Here is an 18,954-nt window from a genome sequence, read left to right as displayed (position 1 = left end):
ATATTACATCGCGTCCGAAAGCTTTAAGATTGAAAGTTACTCAAGTGCCATGCTTGTTTTTTTCTAACTTCTCATACATATTCATTCTACTAATCCTCTATGATGTTATTAAAATACATAATTGTTAATAATTTGTCTTAATATTATTTTCCAACTAATCTCAGGAAATTAAACAATTCACGCATTAAAAGTAAGTTGTTCTCGTAGTGAGTACGTGGACTATGTAGTTTGAAATTATAGGTTGGTACTGTAATATGTTGTTCTTTCCCACCATTTTTAAGGCTGTGGAACTAAGGCTAATGAGTCGCTGTCAGAAGTGTCTGTTTATAACATTTTTGCCTTTCTAAATATCTCTGCAGTGTTTGTTACAGTTTATAATAATGTATTTAATTTTCATCTGAATGTACTGTTTTAAGTAATATTTATATATATATATATATATATGTATATATATATTTTTTTTAATTTCTAAGCCGTGTGCTTGAAAAGTAAGTATAAAATGATGGATGTACTTAACCTCAAAATCTTGTTACATTTTTAATATAGTAGATTTGATTGTACTATAATTGTAAAATTACTTTCATATTTACGATTTTTCGAATTCCATAACTATTGTAAAGCAGAAAATGAAGGATTTTGCAGCGTGCCTTTAAATTAATTATTAGCCGGCTTTACTCTATTTGCTTGTTATTAGTAGAATTAAGTAACTGAACTAAATTACAGTGATTGTTTTCTTCGTTTATGTTAATTTCTTTGTTAAAATAAAAAAAAAGAATTGTTTTTTTACTATTAAATCATTGATGTGAAAGATTTCCTTCTGTCCCTTATATCGAAGAAGAATTACTTTTCTTTCCAGTATATTTTTATAATTTACATTACTTATAAATGTTTCCATTGATTAGATTACAACATGCTTGGTGTTATCTTGTATAATACAGTAAACCCAAATAAAGTTGAAGTGTTACACTAATTATACTACTTAATCAACTATACTCTTAATTTGGTAGTGCTCTGAAATGCATTTTTTTAAAAAAGTAGTTTGTATTTAAATTAAAAAAAAAAATTCATTAATATAGTGACTCCTAGTCTACTCCATTTATTCAGTCTTGGCTAAAATTGTTCTAATTGCATTTATTTATTCAGTTTTTATCTGGTTTGACTCCGGGGCGATATACTACAATGATACATGACTGTGAATGAACATGATTCTTTATCTTTTATGATTATTGATAGCATTTTACCTTTTTTTGATAAATGGTTGGTTGTAATCTTTCTAGGTGATCAATAGATCCTTTCTTCTTGACAAATCTGCACTAGTAAAGAATATAATCCCGTTGAAAAAAATAAATAAACTGCATTATGTGTACCTAGGAATCATAAGTAGGAATACAGTGTCTAAAAAATTCTTCTGTGGAGCCATTTATAAAGCGAAAGATTGTTTTGTTCTATATTTATATAATATCACAGTATTGAATTTTATTTTTCATATTAATGATGCTTTTGTTGTGTAACAGTGTACAGAAGAAAATTATTGTTAATAGAGCTTTGTTAAATTTAAATTGTAAGCAAAAGTTGTGTTATCTCATTGACTAGAGTAGTTCTGCTAATTTTAGTGAAGTGTAACTCAATCAGACAAATCTGCTTTTTTATTAACATCTTTTTTTTTTAAATTCATTTTTAGTTAATTCAATATTTTTATTTAAATCTTTCATAACTTGTTAAATTATCTAATTACAATTCATCATTATTTTGAATCAGTCACAATATAGGATGTGGAATGGAAATGGTTACTGATAAGCCATGACTTAGTGCTACTATATTACACTGTCTGTTTGTATTGTTTTTCGTTTTGAATTTTTACTGGGTTTTATTATAGGCCTGTTCTCATGGAGAATCATTGGTGAGATATATTAATTATTCTGTTGGATTTGTGAATGCTTCATGTAGGCTAATAAAGAATTTTGATATGGAGTTCATCTAATCATGAAGATGAAATACTGTATAAGAAACTTTTTCATTTGTTTTAAGTGTTTCTTTAAGACGTTTTTATTCACGTTTACTGATCAATATGGTTCTTGTTCTTTGCTTTGAAAATATGTATAATTTTTCCAAATGCCTATCAGAGGAGCAATGTTAGAATTAATATTTAGCAAAAGACATGTCTGTAATTATAATTTAGCTGTATACAACTCATTTGTTGCTCAATATATATTATGTTTACTGATATTAGTTAAACCTTTGTTCAGATTGTATAAATAATTTTTATTCTATTGGTTTTGAGTATATGCCACTCTTATTGGATTTTATATTAAGAATATTGGTGTAAGTAGAAGATTAATTAAGTTGACCTATTATTTGACAGGCATTCAGCAGCTGCATTCAGGTGTTTATGTAAGAACTAATTACAAAAATAAAACAGTAGGGCCTAAAAACTTACCTATAAAATTAGGCATATACTGCATATGTTATATTTTATACACTGCTTTTGCACAGTATTGAATTTAGTTTCATCTACTGCTTCCTGTTTTTATGCAGTTGTATTTAATTTGTTTTATTTTTAACAGGCTTATTTTTGCTTTAGATTTTGGTAATTCTGAGAGATTACTTGTTCAACTTCAGTTTTGTTGATACTAAATATACCATAGTTGACAATTACTTTAGTATACTATATAAAAAACTATTACTAAAATAATACAGTCTAGTTGACCATAGTAGTATACAAGGTCTAAATGTTAGCAGGTTTAGACAGCAGGTGACCCATGCAAGGTCAAAGTGTGTATCATGTTATCAGTACTTTATTCACTTAGCTATCAGTTTTATGAGTTAGTTGCTATTCAGTTGTCTGTTGAAGTTTAGTTGCCTGTTCAGTTGCTATTCCATTCTGTGGATAGAGGTTAGGGTTAAGGTTAGTCTTTTGTGGAGAGAGATTAGGGATATGTTTATGGCAATACTTAATACCATCTTGTAGGACACTAAGCCAAAATTATATTTAAATGGAAATATAGTCACTGCAGAGGGAGACTACACTACATATTTCTTGCTATTAATCATGTGTACGACGAAGAGAGTTTTCATCACCTTACAAAGAGCGTTTTCAGTCATCTTAAATGGCTGACTCAAAGTCCGACTCTTGAGAACTGTTAAGGTTAGTTTATGGTTTATTCCTTTCTCCACAAAACTATCTCTAACCTTAACCTCCACCTAACCTTTCTCCACAGAATGAATTGGCATTTGAACAGGTCACTGTAACTCACAAAACCGATTGCTAATTGACTAGAGCAGCAATTCTCAACCCTTCTACCTCCACAACCCCCAAAAAGTAAAATAAAATTATAATGAATATTTTGTGGCCCCCCCCCAACTCCAGCCCAAAGAAACATAGTTAAAACTATTTAGTTGTGTTGATAGCGATGGGTATGAATATGCATGTATAAAGTGTACAAATGAGCAATTTATAAGTTCCAACTTGATGTGTATGTGCTCCTTGTAATTTGGTCTGCCTGCACAATATTCACTGTGAGAGCATCATGTTTGAACATGCATATGATACGTTTGAACGCGTTGTGCTCTCAGCAGTTTAAAAGAAGCATAAGGGAGTGCAGAACATCAGTTTAGTTTTGAATGCAAAGTATGCTTCTGGTGCCTTTATTTAAGTTCTTAAAAGTGTAGTTTCATTGAAAATAATAATTGAGGTTTTGGTTTTTTAGTGTGCAGTCAAACGGTGTTACTGGATTTTTTTCAACACAGTATCAAAGTGAATCAGTGACATGGCTGCCAGTGTTCTCAATCAGATAATTCAGCAAATGAGTTCAAGTGAATTTTTTAGTATTCAGTGTGATGAATCAACAGATATCGCCAACATTTCTTAGTTGTTATGTTTTGTGAGATATAAATGCGATAGGGACAGATCAATCAAAGAAAATATGTTGTTTTGCAAATCAATAGCTGGTCATGCAAGAGGACAATGGCATTATAATGTTTTTTATGAAGCTACTAAAAACTATAATGTAGATTGGACAAAATGTATTGCAGTATGTAGTGATGGTGCTAAGGTGAAAATAGGAAACCAGTGCATTTCTGAAAAAATTAAAAGATTGTCTTATACCAGTGGTGGACTGGACGTGCTGCTTCCTTCATAGACGTACTCTTGCCATAAAAAATATGCCGGAAAATCTCAAGAAATTCTTTTAAAGCTGTAAAATGGTTAATTTTATTAAAGGTCGACCATTACAGAATAGACTGTCTGCTAAACTATGTGATTGAATGGGCAAAAAGAAAAAAAACTTCTTTTCCATACAGAAGTCAGATATCCTGGGGGAAAGTGTTAGCCTGGTTATTGGAATTGCGATATGAATTAATAATATTTTTACAGGATAAACAAATGCCATTCTCAGTGTTTTTACATATGTTGCTGTTGGCTTTCTTAGCTGATGTATTTTTGCATTTAAACGACTTGAATGTGAATTTACAAAGATGTGATAAAAACATTTTATTAATGATAGTTCATGCTTTCATTAAGAAGCTTGATATCTGGATTATTTGCCTTCAAAGCAAAAACTTTGATATTTTTCCATTCACTTACAATTTATTGAGAAAAATTTGGATGAAGAAGACACTATTATTCACCACCGTTTGGATAGCATGAAGATGCATTTATGTGAGCTAAAAATTCAGTTGGTGGAGTATTTCCTGGAAGATAAAAATGATTTCTCAAAGAGATGGGTACTGAATCCATATAGTGAAAACGTTGCAGCTGCTATGTTATCCTTGAGATTCACGACCAGCTCATCAAAATGTCTGCCAATAAAACGTTACAGCTACAATTCGCATCTGAAGATTTAAATATGTTTTGTCATACTCGTCAAAGTGAATATGGAAATTTAGTAACAGACAAATTGAAAATATTAAAATAGTAATCCGTTTTGCCACATCTTGCCTCTGTGAAAAGGGTTTTTTGTGTATGGTTGTGCTAAACACTAAATGTAGGGATTGTTTTTAATCACTTGAAAACAATATGCTTTCATGAGTTTGTAATATAGAACCACATATGGAGAAACTTTTAAATGAAAAACAAATGCAACTATCTCATTAATTTAATTTCTTTACACACACATATATATAAGTGAAATGTTTATACTAAATGATTTTTTTTTTTTTTTTCATAAAATAACTTCATTATTGTTTATGCGTAAAGTTTAGGTTAATTTCGTGACCCCCCTGGTTCAGAAATGCTGGACTAGAGTATTGATAGTGCAGCACAGACGCTGTTGACCTTATACAGGCCACCTGCTATCCAAACCTGTTTTATGATGTTTAGATGTTGTGTTTAACTGATCCTAAGCATATCTACTGTGATATATTAAAGTATGAAAAATATTTAAGTTCAAGAATTGCTCAGAATTACCTAAATTTTTTCTCCTTTCTTACTTTTTTTTTTTTAAGTAAGAAGAATTTAATAGGTGTAAGCATAAATAATTGTTCCCCTTTATGTAGGTTCTCCTTTATAATGCCAAATAATGTAGTGGGTCAGTGTCAGTCTGTAAAGTCTGCTCTGTATTTAGAGGAGGGGAGGGAGACTGAAGAGATTAAATACTAACAAGAGACTGAAAATGAGATGATGGGTGGCTGGAGAATTGGGTAGGAGATTTGTGTTACTTACTTCAAAAGTTAATTTTTTTTATTTACACGTAATTGCTTGGTTAGGCTACTTACTTGTTTTTTTGTTGAATATTCTGCGTATTGTCATTGGTTTGATTTCAGTTGCAATTTGTTTTCTGTTTAATTCCCTAAAGTTATTTTTTAGGTAAAAAAAAATGTCGGGAAAAAAGCCAAGTGGAAGAAAATATATGGAAACTCCATTAATAATGGAATGTAAGGAAGAAGAATTGAGTCCTGCCCAGCTTGCTGCCTTAAACAAAGGTGAAAGTGATTTCAATGAAATTTTGAAAAAACTTGAAGCAATTATTAGAAAGTCTGGAGATACTACTGATCAAAACATCATCCGCTTCCAAAATAATATTGGGTAAGATGTAATTTTTAGCAAATGTGGCTTAATTTTAGTACTGATATGATAGTATGAAATAATTCTTTGAAATAAGTTATTCATATTTTTATGTATTAAAATAAGCTACTTATAACCTGCTGAAAAAATCAGGGGTTTTTGTTCCCTTTTGGTTTATTTGATTAGATTCAATTCCCAACGGTACCATTTATCCAATTTTGATTTTATATTTAAATGTCAACTAGAGATATTCCTACATTCAGAATTTGTACTATATAAATTATCTCTGCCAGAATGATGTTGATTTTGGATAGTTAATGAGTTGTAGCATTATATGATGGCTCCCAACTTGAGATATTCATCCCCCAACAGCACATCAGAATTTTTGAGGCTGTGAAAAAATTTAATAATACATACATATTAAAGTAGATAATATTGATACATTCATACTGAAGTAGGTAATGTTCAGCATATGTGTTATGAACACTTTAATCCCCTCAGTAGTTCAGTTTTTACAGCACCTGATTATATAATCAAGGTTCTTGATTTGATTTGTGGTTAAAATTTGTCATGTTTAGTAGTCGCTTACATCTCATTGCTTGCACTTGGGAAAGACAGTGTAGGAATCATAAATTATAAGAAAAAATTAATCATATTAATTATGAACATGTGAATGTATTGCCAAAGAATATGCGAGCAGAGGTTGAGAAGACCAGAGTGAATATAACTAGTAGTAATTGTGAGTGAGATGATGGATAGGAGATTTGATGTAGGAAGAGTGATGGATAGAATTCGGGTAATTTCTGTCCATTCTCTCATACTATTGTGATATCACAAGCTGTAAAGGTTTGATAGAATGCTATAAGGATGTTTATCATTCTGGTGAAAACTGCATACCCAACCCCTGCCTGTTCAAATTTTTTCATCTTTGTGAAAAAAAAAATACAAAAACTGGATTAAAATGAAAAAAAGGTTTTTGCAAAAAATCTTGTTTGTAATTATAAACAAATCTGTGTTCAAAAATCAACAATTCAATAGCAAATAGGTGCTAGTATAAATAAGTTGTGTTATTAATAAAAACAGTATACAAAAAAGTTTACTAAATATATTTTTGCAGTGTAAGTTGATTTTATTTCTGATTTATTATTGCATTATTTTGTCACATGGAGCACTATAGTGATACGTAGCATTAGTAGTTTGTGTTATAAAATTTCTCACAGTGAGATAGTGCTTCTTTTTATCAATTTTAATAGTAATTGATAAGATTGTGATACTGTACTGTATTAGATTTTATTGATTAGTTAATTATCAGTATAAAATTGAAAGTAAATTAGAAGTAATTTAACAAATGTGCATTAGCATTTTTTTTTCTGTAAGTTAAGTAAAGTAGTCCCTTTAAACTATACTCGGTTAGGTATAGTAAATGGATGCTAGAAGGAAGAAGAAGAAAGTAATAAACTTAAAAGAATAACAGATTTCAGCAAACATAAATGGATTGTTAGGTTATTGGAAAATACATTTATCACGACTTTCAACCAAAGATTTCATGGGCGTATTCTACATATTATGAATATTTTGTGTTAGCATATTTTAATGCGCTGATCACATGGAATGTATTTTAGTTAGAAAAAAATGTGAAAGTATTGATAAAATACCACCAAAAAATAAGTGTTTAGTAGAGTATTATATTAAAATTTTTATGTACTAATCTGTTTTATATATAAGATAAGAATAGCATTTTCTGTTATTCTTGGAAAACTGTAAAATAGTACTTGACATTACTGAGTGGTAACATTGATGCAAGTCAGGTTCAAGTTAAGCCAATAAAAACAGTTACGTTAAAAGTTAATACTATACAGTTTAGTGTGAAAAAGAAAATTTATTAAAATCATGTAGTAACATTATGTAATCATTTTCTGCTTTTTTGTGAAATGAATTTATTGAAGTTTTTTATAAGAGAATTATGGTATAAATGTATACTGACGCAAACAGTTGGCTTCTGTAGATTTTAGAGATAGGTTTTTAATGTTGTTTGTGATTTTGTATTTATGATTTTTTTAATTGAATAGTTATTTATTTTTTTAATTTAAAATTAATTCAGCCAACAACTTCAGCAGTCAGCAATTACGTTGTCAACTGGAGGTACATCTACTGCTGTAAATACAGGAATTATGAAAAGTAAAGTTGTTCCTACTTCTGTTTCGGGAGCACCAGTTCCTATTGCTGCAACAAGTAATATAAAGCCTGCAACTACAGCACCCTTAGTTACATTACAGGTATTATTATAGACTTAGTTTGCTTGCTTGAGCTAATTTAATTGATGTTGTTTCATATACTTTTTAATATAAAAAAGCAGTTATAAAACATTAGTTAGTACAATTCCTAATGTAGTTTGAGGCAACTTTGAGTATGTGTAAAACTAGTAGACTTCTGATCATGTTAAAATATTTTCTAGAATTGTGCATGTGCATTGGTCTAAGGCGCATTCGACATTAAAAAAATCCTAAAAGTTAAATTTCAAATAGGAGTTAGTTAAGAGGGTAGTGTAACATTTAAATTTGTTTTTATTGATTAGAGATCAGGGACACTTTTCCTAAAATTTTGTAAGAAATACATTTAAAATTAGAATATTTTTTTCGATCTTAGTGTACATTAAATGATAGAATGAATGATTAAGAAAGAGCCCTGGAGTAAGTTTCTTTTTGTGTTTATTCTAGATAGTTCAGTAGAATTGGGTAAGTTATTCCAGAATAATCAATATGGTCTATTTAGATGATGAGTCATTTATGTTCACTGTATAGTTTGAATTGAAAACAGTTTCCCGGTGTCATCAGGGGCACCTATGTGTATTTTTTTTTTTAGTTTACTTAAGAGTTTCAGTACGGCGATATAAAATGCCGAATAGCACAAGCTAAACGAGCCTTCAGTAAGAAATATAATTTGTTTACATCAAAAATGAATTTAAATGTCAGGAAAAGATTTTTGAAAGTGTATGTTTGGAGTGTCGCTTTATATGGAAGTGAAACTTGGACAATCGGAGTATCTGAGAAGAAAAGATTAGAAGCTTTTGAAATGTGGTGCTATAGGAGAATGTTAAAAATCAGATGGGTGGATAAAGTGACAAATGAAGAGGTATTGCGGCAAATAGATGAAGAAAGAAGCATTTGGAAGAATATAGTTAAAAGAAGAGACAGACTTATAGGCCACATACTAAGGCATCCTGGAATAGTCGCTTTAATATTGGAAGGACAGGTAGAAGGGAAAAATTGTGTAGGCAGGCCACGTTTGGAGTATGTAAAACAAATTGTTGGGGATGTAGGATGTAGAGGGTATACTGAAATGAAACGACTAGCACTAGATAGGGACTCTTGGAGAGCTGCATCAAACCAGTCAAATGACTGAAGACAAAAAAAAGAAAAAAAAAAAAAAAAAAGAGTTTCAGTAGTGCAAGAATTGAATAACTAAAATAACAAAATTATATATAAATTAGTAGTATTCAAGATAGTGTTTTCAGTGTTTAAAATCTATTAAAGTATTCAACATTTTCAACAATAAAAATGTCTAAATATGTAACTAGATTATGTGGATCACAAATTCATGTCACTCAAAAACTGTATTATGAAACTGTAACAAAATTTAGAACTAGCTCACTAATTTAGGTCCACTAATTTCTTTTAGTACTACCTAATTATAAATTGTGTTAAAACACCTTTCCATAAACCTTCTTGTATTCCAGTTATTTTGTAATTCACTAATCTACATTTAGACAAATATAATTATGACTAAGATAAATCTGGGGCAGCCTTCTATAATCAAAGACTGTGCTCCTTGGATCAAGAGAGCTAACTGTAAAATGTCTTTTTTCTTCTTATGCCCTAGCACTCTATAGAGTGCATCCCAAGGTTCCTTATTCCACTATTGCTAAGTAAAGAAATGGCAGTAATCTTGCATAGACATCCTAATTTTATTAAAGTCTTGGTCCTATACCTATAGTACTTAGCTGTTAGTACTTCTCCGCTGGTCAGGGTCACACTCACATTGTGCTCTTCACCTGAGCCAGTTCATAGTCTGCTTCATCACAGACAATTCCTGGGTCCACCATGCTACTATTCTTAATTTTTGCTACAGGGAATGGAATTTTCTGCAGCTTTGATTACTGCCAAAGAAAATTTCTTGTCAGGCTCTCTAATTTTAGCTCTGTTAGACTTTGATCTAAGTTATGAACCCTAGCTGAAAGTATTTTAAAAACTTGGTCTTTGTGCAGAAAATGTCCATACAGAGCTGGTGTGTTACTTCTATAGACATTAAGCAATCCATTTTCTAAATAAAAAACTATTAGCCAGTGATCACTTGCACAATTATCAACTCTAGACCAATTAGACATCCTACTTGGGATCACTTGCCACTTTATATTAGTACCCTTATTTATAATAATGTCATCTTTATTAGTACTGCGGAATAATCTTCCATTAACTATGCCAGCAAATTTAGCTAATCCTCTGCCAGTGAAACCTATTAAGTCATACTGTTAAGCCTTCAACTAATTCACTGCTGTCAGATATAACTCTGCTCCGCCAAAGAAGTGATTCAGCATTTGTATCAACTCCTATCAAGATTGTACCTGGAAAACTATTCTATTTTTCCAACTGTTCTTCAGTAGGGTCTAAGCATTGTAATTATGACCTAATAATAACCTGATCTGAACTATTCACAATAAGCTTAACAATAACCTGATGTTTGTCAAGACTTATATAAAGACACTACAAATTTGCACAATGGTGGACCTATTCTAGTCAAAACCTATTTCAATGTCTTAAACCTGGCAAATCACCCTTTACTACATACACAAAAGGTGTAGAAGAACATCAAGGATTCTTCGATCAACTCTTTTATTTAATTCTACCCAGACTATGTAGGCATCTTGGACATTCAGTTGACTGTTGTACCTAACCATTTGAAAAATTAACTTATAACTTGATGCCCACAGATAGCAGCCATAGTCATTATTATCTACAGAGTGCATATACTTGTACTTCTTGTGCAGTCTTTTACAATTTTTTCAGGTAGAAGCATTACTCCTCTTTAGTTCTCTTTTTCACCGTGCACACAGATTGCAGGATGTTAGCAAATCATTTCCTTGTGGTTGAACTTGCAATATTCCTAGTATTTCTGTACTTCAATATAATATAACAGGATGAAAAATAAATAAAATTACTACTGTGAAACATGAACTGCTTAAAGAGGAGCCTAGTTCAAACAATATACCTCTGGGCATAATGTCTACCAGTTCTGAAAAGAAACCTGCATTCTTCCTTGAATACACCTCCATTTAAGTTAGTCTTCTGCTTTTGAATTAGAGACAACTTCTCCAGAAAGGCACTGATTATGTCATAAACCGTGACATGGGGGTCTGTGCCTTTTTTTTCTGCCCAGTTTGAAATCTAACTTTCTGATTACCAGAGATTCAGAAATGATAGAACAGTCTCCTTGTCGTCTGCTACAACTAATTTCTTATTTGATTCGTTAAGGGGTTTGTGCTTTCTGATACTTTTGATTGCCTGAAGGAGCAACTTCAAAATCCTTCATCTGCCTGATATTTGGTGGATTCATTCTTATTAATGAAAAACGCTTCAGGCTTTTTACACCCTTGACTGGCTTCCCGATTACCTCTAACTACTCCTGCATACTAGTACTTATGCTCTGCAGTGGCTAAGACAGAAACCTCTTTGATAATCTTAACCTATTTGGGTTTGAAGATTGATGCCTCAAAACCTTCTGATAATGCATTGAACATTGATGAGCAGATTGCAGATTTGTGCTTTGTGGGTTCTGCAGAAAGTTTAATCTGTGGCCTCTTCTCAGAGGCCATAGGCAGAGGAATAAAGCTGTTGAGTCTGCTTTTGGCTTCTAAGAAGTTTTCTATAAGTCTGATTTTGGAACCTAGTAGCGCTTGTGAATTATTAATCGCCAAAAGAAATGGAACTTTCCTCCTTTCTCATGATGACTACTGTACTCATTCCCCACATAGGCTTCTTTCTAACTTCCTAAAATTTGGTTTCTGACATGGCCAACACGCTTGTGTCCTAGCTTATCTTTGTTTATTGCTTGCTATTAATTCTGTGGGCTAAAACCTGCAAGTGTGATAACAGCATGCAGTAAACTAGGCAGTGCCTAAGTGCTCTCCTGTCACTCTTCATACATCTTGGCTGCAGCTGGATTGATTGTGAATCTATATGAATATATATAAATATATATAGAAACACAGTCACCAATTACAACCCTCACTTTGGAAAAAATGCAAACAGGACTAGGATCTCTCTTGTCACAAGGCAGTTATGAACAGAAGTTGTTGCCACCACTTTTCCATGTATGAGGGGCACTCAAAAAGTTATTTACTTACCGTAGAAAGAGTATTGGTGGAGAGGTAGTGTCATTTTTATTTTTCAATATAGGTTCCTTGCACTTCCACACACTTGCTCCATTTAGCCTGCACAGAGGTTATGCCGGGGAAAAAAAAATTTATGTTGCTCCTCAAAATACCTTGAAACAGCTGCTTTAGATAGATCATCGTTGTGAAAACATCTACTCTGTTGGTTTTTCTTTAAGTTCTGAACAGGAAAAAATCACTGGGGTTCAGGTCCGGACTGTAGAGATGGTGTGGAAGTTCTTGAAATCTGCACTCTTTCAAAGTTTGCTTTGCAACATGTGATGTAGACTGGAGCATTGTCATGCAAAAGCAAGACACCTTTGGTTAGCTTCCCTCGCTGTTTTCCCTTTATTGCTGCCTGTAGCTTCTGAAGATACTCAGCATAGACATTACTAATGATAGTCTGCTTGTGCTCCATGTATTCAATCAAAAAAATTCTCTCTATCCCAAAAATTTGTGGCCATGATCTTCCCAGCTGATGGCTGGGTCCTGAATTTTTTGAGTGTTGTGGATCCTTTGTGTTTCCATTGCGTGGACTCTTATTTGGTCTCAGGATCCCAGTAATGAACCCATATTTCATCACCAGTCACCAACCTCCTGAAAAAGTCCATAAGATTCCTTTCACAGAGCTGCAAATTCTCTTTGCTCAACTGCGCACAACATTGCTTCTGATGTGGTGTGAAGTTTCATGGGATCCATTGGGAACTGATTTTTTTCATGTGCAAATGTTCATGAAATATTGTTATAATGGTTCCTTCGGACACCCCACATTCTGTAGCAAGTATTGCAACCCTATCATGTTTGTCTTCCATAACCAAACTGTCCACTTTCTGGCAGATTCTTCTGTTGCGGGGATCATCTTTGATGGATTCACTGCTCCACTTAAATTGTTTGGACCAGAATTTCACTTGGTATTGTAAAGGCGCATTATGACTATACACAGTCACCATCCTACTATGGAAGTCCTTTCTTTCTACATTTCCCTTCTTTGGTGAGAAACTTTTTGAATGATCGATGCTCCAATTTCTGCAAATCCATTGCCATGGCCGGGTTACTAACTTCAGAGGACTACTGCATCAACACATGTAAAAGAAATTCAACCACAGTTAGGTCATAGCACACATATATAATGAACTACATATAGGTATTGAATACATCTCAATACGTAACACCCCTAGGTAGATAACTTTTTGAGTGCCCCTCGTACTTTATTAAATGAATATTTCACAGAACCCTCTTTGAGGTGGTTATGCCTAAATTCCTACTGTAGCACTTAAAAGAGTTAATATTTTTAGTATGATGTTTTCTTGCTATTTGTAGTAAATTGTTCAACATTTTTTCACAGGGAGCCCAGGTTTCTCAAGGTGCTGGTGGCATTGTCACCAGGCCACCAATACAGCCAGGAGGAACTTACCAGTTATTAATGGATCCACGTTTAGGATTACTTGTCGGCACAGTTACACAACCAAGTCCTGCATCACCTGCTGGTTAGTTTGTTGATAAATATATTGTTATAGTATCTGTGTTAGTATGTATTTTTACATTAGTTATCTTATTCTAATGTTCTTTTTTCTAAATTTTTATGTATGCTACTAAGTTATTTAAAGAGAATATATGGACCAACACAATTATCAATTAGAAGAAGACCTTTTACCTCCAAAATCTAAATTGTAAGACATTTTCTTTTGGTATAAATTCAACATTTAATCATTTCAGAAAATCCTACCGATCATCTAAACTATTCTTACTGCTTCTGTTGATGGTTCACAAAAATGTCATATTTAAGTGCTAGGAACATTGTGGGCTTTTACATCTATAATTTACAAATGTTATTGTATTATTTGGCGCAAAAGAGAACTGGTGCTTTCTATATTACTTTTTCTTATGTACTTGTTCTGAATGTTTCTTAAATCAAGAGATTTGGTTGGAAGGATTTTATAAAAGATTGCTCATGACAGCAGTCTTTACATCATTATAATTAGTCATAACTAACTATAATGACTCCAATCTCTTTCTGTAATACTTGTGTGAATTTTTCAGATTTAGAACTGTCAGAGGGACTAAATTCTTCTGCTCTAATTATTTGAACTACACCTTAGGAAATTTTCCAAGATAATAATGATCTATTTGACACTGTAAACTTGTGTTTGTTGTACAGTTCTTTGTGAGATTTCATTTGCTTCGATTGCAGAATCAGTTCAGAAAACTACATTCTTTTGCAATGGTTTTACAAAGACATGTCTCATCAGTTACATTGGTCAGTCTTAATTTTGTCTTTCTAGTTCAGCTGTAATTGATTTCTCTCCATGTGATCCTATTTTTATCCCCAATATCTACTCACAAATAGTCTGGTATGTTGAATTCACAGACGAACATATCTTTTAGTGACTCTGTTTCACTGTTTCCATAATGAATAGCTTTTTTGTGAATGGAATATGTTCTTCACTTCATTCTATTTTTTATTGTACAGTAGTGTACACACTGAACAAAATAACAATAATTGTAGCAAGTATGTATGGAAAAACTGCTTTCTTTAAAAGCTTAATACAATATGTAGTAAATGGTAATATATACAATCAATTCAGTTGAGATAAATGACAATGGATATAAATGAAAAATTATCATTGAACCGTATTCTAATTTAATAACTCAGTTTAATTTGGAATTTGTTAATTTTAAAAATAAATAGCTTTGCTGTTTGAAGATCCCAAGAATTGTCAACAGGATGGTTATAAAATAAATTAATGAAGTAATTTAAGAAATAGATATAAAATAACATTTTGTTTTTACAGATCAATTGTACACAGTACTCTTGTATACATCATACTTTCCATGAATTATTTGATCTGATTATTACCTTATTATAAAATAAACATATTGTCAAAAGTCTGTACACAACTTCCGTAACATGCTCAAAAAATAAATAATGCCTCATCAATTATATTAGACAATCTTAATTTTGTCTTTCTTGCTCAGCTGTAATTGATTTGTCTCCATATGATCTTAAAACCTAAAACCTAATATGATCCACATGATCTTTATAAAAAAAAAAAAAAATGAAAAGCAAAACATTAAATTTATAACAAGTTTTTTTTTTGATGTCATTGTTCTTATATTTTTGTTATTTTTGCAGCGTGGTTACATTTCTTTAAATTTCTTGTGTGGTAGAATTGTAATTTATTTTCTGCAGTCAGAAATTCATATAACAAATAACTTGTTTCTGTATTAGTGTAAAACTAGTTGTACACTAATTATGTTTCTCTATAAGAAAAATATTACAATTAATTTTGCACTTTAATTATACGTTTTTAGATTTTTTAATTTATTATTTTCTTCAATTCATCACTTATATGCCTTATGAATTATGGAAGGTGTAGTCTAAAATATTTCTTTTGTATTAGAGTGTGAAAAAATGAATTTTGTGTAAAGGATCAGTAATAAACATTCTTTGATTTTTTTTTCATGCTTCATGTACGTAGTAGGGTGATCATGATGCAGCCATGTAATAATAGGGTTATATTTTATCTGGATCTTTATGTTTGTGTATTCTGTGATTAGAGAAGAGTAAACAAAATAATTTCAAAGACACCTTACAGTACTTTATACCAAGCTGGAAAAACTTGTATATTTTTTACAGTGATGTTCCCTATTTTTTACATCAATAAGCGAGTTGAAGGTAAAACAATAATAAATTACTAAACTTGCTGTACCTGTCTAAATTAATAGGGGTAGAATAAGATAATGTATACTAAAATTATAATTTTTAATTAGTTCAACAGAATTGTTCATGATAGTACTGCTTGAGAGAAAAAGGTATAGCCCTGTACCTTGATGAAAAGACGTGGAGAATGCTGACCAACTGGCTATTTATTATTTAGAGTAGACGGACTGGTTATAGTTCATGTCAGAAAGACTTGTGTGATTATCCTCTAAATGTTACCTCTGAAGAAGTGATTGTGTTTTGTTAACATTGAAATTAAATAGTTATCGGGAATTTTTTTCCTTTTATTAATTATATTTTTTACAGGTTATTTTTGATTAATTATTATTATGTAATTAGTTACATAATTACTGCTTATGATTAATTTCCTTTTTTGTAATTTGAAGTGTGCATTTTTTTCTTATGTTACATGTTTATGAAAGATATTTGTAAATCTTTATTTATTTTTTTTAGGATCTGTCGGTCAAGTCTCACATGTAGCTAAACCACCTGTAAGTAATGAGTGATTTTTTATTTTACTTTTGTTAGCATATTTTATGATTATAAAGTCTAAATAATAGTAATTTAAAAAAAGAAATTGATGTGTTGCCAGTTATATTTGCAAATTCTTAGGACTGTACATAGTGCAGTCTGTGACAGCATCAAGTTGAAGTAAAATTGCAGTCATTTAACTTTTTTGCTGTCTGTTGTAGTGTGTTCTTTTTAAAATTAAACAAATAAAAGCCTATATTTCTGTGACATAATTAGCATGTTACGTTGAAGATACTGTTGCATGTTCGTGGTTTGACCAGGGTATTGAGAGATGAATAAGCTAAAAATTTCTTATAAACATAATTTGCTACTCTAGAGACATATAAACAAAATAAGTAATAAATATAATAATTAATGTAATAATAATAATAATAAATGGATGTAACATACAGAATAGTAATTCAAATAAAAAAACAAGATCTATTTAATGACAGTTAAATTATAAAAACCAGAATACGGTCTAATTCACTAAAAACACTATAACAACTGCTAGAAATTAATATCACTGTAATAACAAGATAATACTAGAAAAGTCGAAAGTTCATACAATTCCATTTTTGCAAACATTATTACTTTTACTACTTGTTAGAGAACTACCCTACACTTTATGAATGAATATATTTCTTTCACTACTGTTTACCAATTACGCAACTGAACAACTTCTCTTATTCATCCACTGTCCACACTGCTATACTTGTGACATACTCTTCAGTTGTAGATACCATCTGCTTACTAATATTGCTGTTGTCACAAATGTGCTGAACACAGCCTTGGATAACTATTGACTTATCGCCTATCATGACTGTGCCAAACATGGCCTCGCCGACTACTCACCATTATCGCTTGTTATCATGACTGCGCTGAACCACTGACTACATCCACTGGTCCCCGGCCTGCATAACCAGGCCAGGGGATATTTATATCCTATGGCCTGCAGAACCAGTACCCAAGTTGTCTCTTTAATTGTTGAAGTGTAATAATTTTCATTGTCTGTGCCTTATGTTTTTCTAGAAATTTTTCCCCGGTCTGGTAACCCTTCTGATTGAACATGAGCTTTTGGAGGTGCCATTATCTGTATTACAAAGAACAAATGTTAAATGGACTTGTTCTAAGAAAAGAATCCCCTTTTAGTTCCTTCTTGATTCTTTATTTTTTCATTCTTTCAACTTAATTGGAAGAAATTCATTCATTATACTGGTCCTGTTACAATACTACATAAACTATTTTACCTGTAACATGCATTGCTGGTTTATAAATTTAATTTTCAAATGTTTATTTATGGAATAGTGTATAATTCTTGTGAGTGATGTTATATTAAAAAGAAATAGCAAGTATTTCTGGTTCTAACAAAAGACTTTTAGAATTAGTTGCTCTTTAATACTAATAAATCTATAACTACAGACTTTTGTTCTGGATTAGGTTTTCAGTTCTGTTTTGTTGGTGTTAATTCTTGGCATATAAAATTTTTGATGAAGAGTGCTCAGAAACTGACCAATTGTCTACATATGAAAACATGAAGTACATGAAAATATTATAGTTTCAGTTTTCCCAATTAATTCTTTTTCAAAATTTTTTTAAATGTCTTATCTTGTAAGAAAACAGAATATATGTGTTACCTGGGGATAGAATGCCTTAATGGTTGAGTGCTGGCTTTCTAATCTTGAAGTTGTTTTGAATCTGGCTCTGATCAGTTAAAATCTGCAAACTAATGGATGGATAGTTCTTCAACTAGTCAAGCTTAACAGGTGTTCTGCCTTTATTGTTGGGGGTAAAGTTGCAAGATGGTGAGCATGATGCTCTCCACTTAAACCCCCCCTTTTGTTCTGTAGTTGTAAATTGTTTTATCTTCCAGTTTCACTCCTTTATCTGTTTATGTAACAGTAGCTTTTGTTCAGATTGCAACCTTGTCGTAATTACCTTGTAATTACGACAAGGTTGTATAAAAGTGAATCTGATTGTAAACAGGTTGTACTGGTGTGTATAAAAGTGAATCTGATTAATGTAAAGAAATTAAAAATGATAAACTTAAAGAAATTCTTAGATACTTCTGTGAGAAAAATTTAACTTATGAGTATACTCCAAAATGAAAGAAAATTTTGTATTGATGATAATATTAATTTTAACTCCTATTTTAAAAGGTATCACTTCAACTCAAGAATTGGTTGTAAAGACAAAAAAGTATCCAGCAGGTCAAGGAAAACATATCCTAATAAACTTTGCTTGTCAGTGATATGATTTCATTTGTTCCCAAAAATTCTAAACAAAAAAATGTTG

General features: G+C 31.5%; 1 protein-coding gene across 2 annotated transcripts in view; it reads left to right on the top strand.

Annotated features, from left to right (window-relative positions):
* Positions 1-298: 298 nt before the first annotated feature.
* Positions 299-18,954, top strand: part of LOC142323218 (uncharacterized) — a 132,216-nt gene continuing 113,560 nt past the window's right edge. For both annotated transcript variants that reach the window (XM_075362572.1, XM_075362571.1), the window contains exons 1-5: positions 299-488; positions 5,804-6,022; positions 8,103-8,277; positions 13,774-13,915; positions 16,603-16,640. In XM_075362572.1, coding sequence (XP_075218687.1) covers positions 5,814-6,022; positions 8,103-8,277; positions 13,774-13,915; positions 16,603-16,640 — 564 coding nt within the window. In that variant the 5' untranslated portion in view covers positions 299-488; positions 5,804-5,813. The remainder of the gene's footprint in view (positions 489-5,803; positions 6,023-8,102; positions 8,278-13,773; positions 13,916-16,602; positions 16,641-18,954) is intronic.

Source organism: Lycorma delicatula, chromosome 4, assembly GCF_047948215.1.
Source record: "Lycorma delicatula isolate Av1 chromosome 4, ASM4794821v1, whole genome shotgun sequence".
Lineage (NCBI taxonomy): Eukaryota > Metazoa > Arthropoda > Insecta > Hemiptera > Fulgoridae > Lycorma > Lycorma delicatula.
Note: the sequence above shows the minus strand (reverse complement) of the source record. Positions and strands in the feature narration are given on the sequence as shown.